The following is an 8,529-nucleotide window of genomic DNA, read 5'->3' on the forward strand; positions in this document are numbered from 1 at the left end:
TAATAATAATAATAATAAATAGACACTCCAATTACCCTCTTCCTGGGTCTCACTCACCCTGAAGCAGGCAGCAAGGGCTTAGTTATTTGTGTCTGGAGCTGAGATGGAAGAGCTGAGCCCAGTGAGGGAATTGAACTAGAGATCAGAGGCTCGGCTGGGCACACAAGCAAGCTAAGAAGAGTCACTGGAATTGAAAGGTCTGTTGAAACACACATTTGTCCAGTTTCCTTCTTAGCTGCCACACATTTACCACCTCTTACACATTTTAAACAATTGGTCTGTACAGAAGTGCATTTAATAATAAAATACAAATATACCCACACAGATGATCTCTAATTAAAAGTACATATGCAGATACTTTAATATATCTTGCTAGTCGGAAGCCACACTTTAGTCCTGAACTGTGGGCTATTGCGTTGCTTGGAAACTCAACCATACACACCAATCACTGCAGATCCCGTTTCTCATTTCCTCACATGCTGCATATCACTGGGCTTCTGCATTCTTTCATGCTTTTGAATGTTCACCAAACTATTATTTTTTTCATTCTGTATTTTAGGGAAGGGCCTACAGGGTGTTCAGGGTCTCACTACTTAGTGATTCTCCTGTTTAGAGCTTCCCAAGTGCTAGGATTACAGGCACCACCATACCCAGTCTCAATCACCATCTCAGCTTGCCTCAGGGGCAGGGCCGGCACAGCAGGAGGAGGAATTGAACCCTGGGCCCCAGCCCCTGCGCCTGCTTGCTTGCAGGCACTTTAATCCACTGAGCTACTTGGCCAGCCCCAAACTATTAATTTAAAAAGCCAGGAGCTTCATCTGCTTCTCAGAACACCAGGACCTGTTTTTGTATTTTGGAAGGAGCAAAAAGACTAACCCAGACTACAGTGGGAATCTGTTTTGGAGTAGTGGCTGAGGGGTTGTTCACATCTGGATTAGGTACAAAACGATAACATTATGAAGATGAATGGTGGAGTGCCTCATCTGCATATAAATAGACCTAATCAGAAATGCAAATTGCAATCAGTAGAAATTTTTAAAGGCTGTGATAGCTGTGTGATTGTGCAGATAGGGAAAGGTCAATACTTTATTGTTAGAGCAGTTAAATGGCTCCTAGCCTGCCCAGAGTCTTCCTTTGAGAGAGAAATTTGGAAAGTATAAATATCAATCAGCACCCTGGCTGGACGGATGGACCCAGAAAGCTTCATTTGCTCAAACTGGGGCCTAGAGGTGGTCATCTATGGCCCCATTCCCGTGAAAATAAACAAAGCCTCTTGTACAAACCCTGATGAATACATAGACTAGAAAATATACTTACATTTAACTATCCTTCAAACCGACATCTTTTATCATGATTTCCCATTGAGTGGGAAATTAAGGGATGAAGAATAAGACAAATGACTGATGGGATATTTTGTGATATATTTCCGTGCTGGTCTGAATGAATACAGCAATATGATAAGCATTTTTGCTTCCCCAAATTTCCCCAATAAAAGCGAAAGCATATAATTAAAAAGAAAGCACCCGTGTTTACACAGATCACTTAATCCTAAACTGCATTTGTATTCTTCTTGTGTAAAGCACCAAAAAGTGAACATCTCAGGAAAATTGGCGCGCTGAAATTATGTAACTGTTACACGGTTCCGTTATTCCTTGGGGTATGTTATCTTTCACAAACATCCTACCCTACAGCAAACTCCCCCTCCCCTTTTTTTCTAAAAGGAAATAAATTTTTGCAATCGCGCTTCTCAGGTTTGGAGAGAAATTATGTAGAAACTATTTATTGTCCCTCAAAGGGCGCTTTCTCAAAGCACCAACGAATCAAGGGCGCCATCTTGTGTCCTACCTTGGAATCTTGAAGAGCGTTTTCACAGGATGCATGTCAAAGAGGGGCGGGTCTCCGTCCCCCAGTTCAATGGCGGTGATCCCCAAGGACCAGACGTCACAGCGAGCATCATAGGAAGAGTCATACTGCTGCTCACAAGCAATGACCTATCAGACAAGACAAGACACAACACATCAATGTACTGCCACCTCAGGGGTCCTAAAATGTACCTTGGCCAATTCATCCCTATTCTGTTTCCTTGGCTATGCTGATATGAAATCCCAGCAAGAAGAAGATTGCATATTCTAGGCCTTATTTGTATGTGATTGATTTATCAACTAATACATTTATAACTTTTTCAAAGTGTCAGTCCAGCTTTTTTCTTTTAATTGTATTGCTCCATCTAATCCAAGATCAGCATGAAAAAAGGCACGATAACACTGTCCCCACCCTGCTGTCCATTGAGGAAAGGCCTTGTCACCTTTCTATGAGCTGGAAAATTCAACAAGAAGCACTAGCTCTCAGAGACGCCCAGCTACCACGCAAAATCCTCAGGAACGTTAACTGAGTCCTGCAGAGCATGGGCAGGAGCCAGCGCACCTCAGGGTCTCCTCAGGAGAATGGTGTGGGTGAGGCAGCAAGGCACAGCCAAAGGGGGATGGACAGAGAAGCCAGGGGTGTCAGAGAGGAGAAAGGCAGGCCACAGAGATGCTGTGAGCCAACAGAGGCTGCAGGAAGACCACTGAGGCTACCATGAAAGAGACTTTTCTTCTGAGAACACGGGCCCCCTCCTCACACCCCGACACCTGGCTCCTGGTCTGACTGGATACAAGCACAGCAGGACCAGAAAATGACACTGGGCTTGGGCCCCTGCAGAGAAATCTCTTTCTACCAATTTTCTTAGGGAGGTGGTGGGAAAAGGTGTCAATTCAGGAATGTGACTATGACAGTAGGGATAGGAGGAAGCCAGATGGGCCAAAGAACCCTGAAGGACCAGTGTCTATCTGACATGGAATCTGCCTTCAAAGATCCCTCCTATGGCAGGCAGTAGACGATGAGAGCTATCCAAGTGGCTCCTCAGGGAGACTAGATGGGCCACGCTCTGGCCACACTGGCCACCGTGCTGAGGACAGAGAGAAGTGGGACGTGAGGGGAAGGTGCAAATAGCTACAAACACTACAGCAGAAACCCAGGTGGGAGGGGGTGGGAGACAGGGAGATCGTGCACACCATGTTGAAGGTGGAGCCCACTGGATTTGCTGATAGGGCACACAAAGAGAAAGGAGCTGAGGGTGACTCCAAAAGGTTGAACCCAAGTGGTGGCCAGAATATAATTGGTATTTACTGAGGTGGACGGACAAAAGGAGAAGCAGGTTTGGGGGCAAAGCTGGAATCTAAATCTCGGGTACTGGGGAAATAGCCAAATGCAGAAGCTGATTTTAGCTTGTGAGACTCACTGGACTTCTGAAGTACAGAATGATAAGGTAAGTGCCAGGGTTTGGGTGTCCCCCAAAATATCTGTGTTGACAACTTAATTCTCTGAGTAGTGGTGCTGGGAAGTGGGGCTTGGAGGAGACGTCTAGGTCTCAAGACTGCACTCACAAATGGACTCACAGGGCTCCAGGAAGAGCCTGCAGGAGTAGAGGGCTCTCTTCCACCTTCCACCGTGTAAGGGCACAGGAAGGCCCATTCCATACGCTCGCACCTTGACTTCTCAGCCTCCAGAACCATGAGAGAACCAGTTTCTGCTCTTTATCAACTACCCAGCCTCATGTATTCAACACCAATGCACAGAGACAATAAGAAGTGCATGTTGTCTTCAGTCCCTAAATTTTTGGTATTATAGTGATAGAAAACTAATGCTCCTGCTCTCTTCTGGCTGGCTCACTGGCTTCTCAAGGCCCGGCAAGAGGTGCTGACCGTCTTGCCCCAGGCTGTGAGCCCTTGCTCTCATCACTGCCCTCTGTCTCGCTCTCTTCTAGTTTCAGAATTGGAAAGTATTTTTATAGTTACCTTCCTCTTCGGCCTGCCCCCTCCCCCCATGTAAATAGAATATCCTGCCATGGAATATCCTGTCAGACTTTCAACACATTATTTTCAAATGTGCAATCAAACTATTGTTCAAATACGTCCAACTTTGGAGCCAGAGGCTATTCCACTGCCCCTAAAGGCCTCACTCTCCTCAGCCCCATCAGGTGAGAACCCATGCAATTTATAATGATCTCCAGAGAAGGCTGTCCAACACCTTTCCCTCCAGAAGTGACATTTTCAAAATTGTGGGACAAACATAATTTTAGACCTATCAATCAGCAGATGGTTCACTGTGCCTCTTCACAATATGATGGACCCTGTGTGAGAGACAGACAGCCCTCCCTAGTGGATACTGTGGCTGGTTGAAGTACAAAGTGAACCTCGGCCAATTAACAGACAGACTTGATAGCACCAATGTCCTCAGGGTGGATTAGCACATCCCGTAGAGGGTGATGGATCCCACTGCTCAGGATACTAGAGAGGGCCACTGCCAGCTAAGCCAGACAGTAAGGGGCCATCCAGTAGCCCTGGTCCATGACTCTGGGGACAATTTCAAATTCACTTGAGGCCATCTATAAGGGGACACAGATGGCAATGCCAGGAGGACATCCAAAAGTGAACCTGGAAACATCCTAACATTCCTTGGGTGTTGTCATAAAAGATTTAACAACAGTCTTTATCTAGTTTCAACTTCTCTTTACAGACACTATCTTCACCTCTGTCTGATTAATAGAAAAGCACTCAAGAAAACTGCTCCTCTTAAAACCCTGATTTAAAAAAAAAAAAAAAACTTAAGCTCACTCTCCCAGAGAAATTTATAGAAAATTACACTAAGCAAAATAATTCACAGATAATTATTGTGTAACCATGAGCCAGGTGGGGTACTAGGCACTGGGGAGAGAAAATCACATACGAAATTCAACCTTCCTAATGCCATGCTCTCCTTTGGCAGCTGTGGAAACTGAGGCACAGGGTAGATGAACAGCTCACCTGCAGTTACAGGGCAAGTACAGTAGCTGTCAGGACAGACTTGGAGCTCAGGCTAGAGGAAAGCCTAGTCAGCATATAGGAAGAGCTAACATCGTAAAGGCTATAGTCTATTAAATCACCTAACAGCAATGGCTTTGTGATCTCCAAATATCTTAGTCACTTGCCTCCTCTTTGAGGCATTGTGCCTCACTGAGGAGAGGTTCCTTGTGGCTCACATGTTAGGAGTTTCCATTCTTGCATGGTAAGCCATCTACAAGAGGAAGTGGTGTGGTGGAAGGGTCCAGAACTTAAGGCTCTTCTGGTGCATTTAGACTACTCTGTTGCTTATTTCAGGAAGAGACCCTTCCACCACACCAGACCAAAGCTGCCCCTTCAGGTTGGGCAGGAAACAGAAGATGAGGAGAGGTGCCAGAAAGCAAGGCACACCTCAGGGACCTGCGTTGTCTAAGGAGAGATCCCACCTCCTAACAGCAAGTCAGCTAAATGCCCCGACCCAGCCACCTTCTAAGCACATCATGTGGGAGACCTAAACCATAAGTGATCTTGGGGTACAGACCTAGCTCCACATCAGAGGTGGACATCCCCATGCAAATTATCTGGGCAGGAACAGAATGACTGGAACCAGAGAGGGTTTTTATTGCCAATATTGTGTAGAAGGTCTTATGGCCTATGAAAAGATGCTGGCTGCTATGCTGATGCTTCCGTTAAGGAAGATGAGTTTCAGCCACAGTACAATTGTTTGGACGCTGGTTAATGGAGCATGTCCGGTTCCTTCCTTGAAATGTGAACTTAAGGCTCTTCTGGTGCATTTAGACTACTCTGTTGTTTATTTCAGGAAGAGGAAAAACACTAATGCCCGGATTACTGGCAATATCTAGGCACTGGCAGCCTTGGTGCTCAGCGCCAATAGCTACTTTGCCCAGAGGTGGGCTTGAGTGTCCCAAATGTCAGCTGTATGCACCTTAAGCTTCCAGAAAACTCTTCTTTCTGAAGGGGACCAAGGACAAGAAACAAGTTCTCAGTAGTGGTTTTGCTCAACTAGGCCTCAGAGCAAAGGTCAGCAGTCTGTTTTCTCTGGTCACAGAGCATGTCTCGTTAAACCTCTTGAAGCTAACAGGTTCAACCCACATAGGCCCAGAGGCCTCCTCATCTCTCTCTTCTTCCTCTGCCTGCAGGTTACAGAGCGAGAGGCCCACAGTTTGATAATGAACCTGTTCTGACGTGAACCATCTCCTCATTTGTCCTGTCAACGGAGTTCTCCTAAAGATGGCAGAGAGTAAGCAACTGCCAACAGTGGTCAAGGAGAGACCCCTCCATCCCTCTGGTGACACAACAATGTTCCAGAGCTGGGCATTTTTATTTAGGCTTTGTCTCCCCCTCAGTGGGTGACTCTGACAAAATATTTACTCTCTCACCCCTTTTCCCTATGCAAACTGAGCAACCTCTTCTTTGCAGGCTTCATCTGAAGTATCGCTTATGAGAATGCTGGTTGTTCAATTTTTTATGGCATAAAAAAAATGTATAACCAATTGCCAATTGTAGATAGCACCAGTCATTGACATTGAGTAATATTTATCTTATTATTTATTTCCCTAAGACTTTTAACAAACTATTTATAGAGGGCATGATTTAATCCATTTTATAAAGGAACAAATTTTTTTCTTTTTCTATTTGATGTTTGTCTCAAGAGTGCAGATGTGAACGTTTGCCTTAACTTTCCAGGGTGTGTTTCCTTCTCCCAGGATATTTGTTGGCTCTTGAGGTTCTTCTCAACAAGTCAGCAGCCAAGGTGGTACCTTGATTCCAAAATGAGGTCCTCATGAGATTACTACAAGAAGAATGCAAGAAATTCCCTTCTCAACTCTGTCCCTTCCCATTATAAGCAGAGCCTTGGATAGCACAGAGCCCTGGAGCTCTTGTGTGGACTACTCCTATCTCTTTTCTCCTGCAGTCTAATCCAGATGTTCTTTTTACATATCAAAAACCTTGAGACAAGGAGAGGCCATTCCTTCAGGTTCAGGAACCCAGGTCTCTCAGAGACAGAGAGGGTGGTTCATTTCATTTGTTTGTTTGTTTTGTTTTTTTCATTTTCTCAGGGCCCAGGATCTGTAAAATGCCCTACAACAGTAGTTTCACCAAAAGAAGGTTTCACTGATGAGGCCCCCAAGAGAGAGGGCCAGGAACCACCCTCTCTGTCTCTGAAAGACCTGGGTTCCCCGACCTGAAGGAACAGCATCTCCTTGTCTGAAGGCCTTTGATATCTAACAAGAACATCTGGATTAGACTACAGGAGAAAAGAGATAGAAACAGTCCACATGGGAGCTCCAGGGCTCAGAAAAACCTAGATTTCCTCAGGAAGATATTTAACTTAAGCCATTTATCAAATTGTATATCAAAGAGCCACTGGGTTGAAATCTCTTTCAATAATGTGATTTTAAGCAATGCTTCAAGTAAGCGATATTACAATATGTTTTGCTCTCCTAATAAGTACTATTATGCTTTTCTCCCCTAATAAACAATTTACTAAATTAAAGTGGAAAAGGTCTTATCCAAACTATATTATTTCCCCACTAATATTTTAGCATCATCATTAAAAATGTAATTAGATTCGCTCTCTATGTTTTGATTTTTCACCTTACTAGAATAGATCATGCAGTCCAAAATTATAACCAAAGGTCGAGATTAAAATTTTACTCAAGTGCAGGGAAAATGCTGTTATCTCAAAAGCTAAATTCAGTTAAGTAAGAAGCAAGGCAAACAGACCTACAGCTATTAATCCTTGGCTGACCTTGAGCCCAAAACTGCAGGCAACAGACTGGCAAATAAGATGGGCTGAGAGGTGGGAAGGCAAACAGGATTCTTAATTTTGTTTACACAATCCACGTAGCATAATTGTTAAATGTTACTGATCATAAAGATTTCAAAAATATAATTTCTTCTCTGGAATCCAAAACCAGTGATAAATATTTCACTGGCAAATATTTTTCATCAGTTTTTAAACACCAATATCTGAAACTGCTACAAGCTGAGATATTGAATAAACAAATGAAGTCTCTTCCCTAGGATGAAATATAACTTGAAAAGAGGATATATTGGAGATTTGGGGATGACTTTGTGAAAAAGGATGTGGATTACATGAACTGGGATTGATTTTTTTATTCCTTCATAAAAGTCAAATTAAGAATACAATCGAATCTATATTTTCTACACTGAGAAATGGTCAGAAACTATTTAAATTAGGCTGTTCTTAACTCTCCAGAAAGGTCTGTAATTAAAACGTGATGTTCTACAAGTCTTTTCCCAGGTCTGTAATATTCAGTTTAGGTCTGTAGAGAAATAAAACCAGGTTAAAGTTAAGAACAGAACACAAGCTTGCACAACGGCCCACTCCCCACCTCAGCTGGTGGCAGAGAAGGGGGCTCCTGCTGAGTTTGAGGCCAGCACACAACTGATGTTTGCACCTAACCCCTTCCTTTTTTGTGTGATGACCCCTCCCCTGCACCAGGACCGAGGCCCACCCTGTGGAAGGCGCAAGCCCACGCCACGCTGTGTGCGTCTTTCAGACTCAGGAGGCTCCTGGAGAAAACGGTGGCGGAGTGCAGCCCTGCCAGCCTGCTCGGGGGCTTCTTCCCCTAGCGATGGGCGCTGAAGAGACTGACACTCCCGGTCCGACCCCCTTAGTTTA

The 8,529-nt window shown here is 44.4% G+C and overlaps 1 protein-coding gene across 4 annotated transcripts in view; it reads right to left on the reverse strand.

Moving 5' to 3' along the window:
- Positions 1-8,529, reverse strand: part of Myo3b (myosin IIIB) — a 472,753-nt gene that overhangs the window by 414,154 nt on the left and 50,070 nt on the right. For all 4 annotated transcript variants that reach the window (XM_023719169.1, XM_023719168.1, XM_023719167.1 and 1 more), the window contains exon 7: positions 1,846-1,991. In XM_023719169.1, the coding sequence (XP_023574937.1) occupies positions 1,846-1,991 (146 nt within the window). The remainder of the gene's footprint in view (positions 1-1,845; positions 1,992-8,529) is intronic.

Source organism: Octodon degus, unplaced genomic scaffold, assembly GCF_000260255.1.
Source record: "Octodon degus isolate 3935 unplaced genomic scaffold, OctDeg1.0 scaffold00065, whole genome shotgun sequence".
Lineage (NCBI taxonomy): Eukaryota > Metazoa > Chordata > Mammalia > Rodentia > Octodontidae > Octodon > Octodon degus.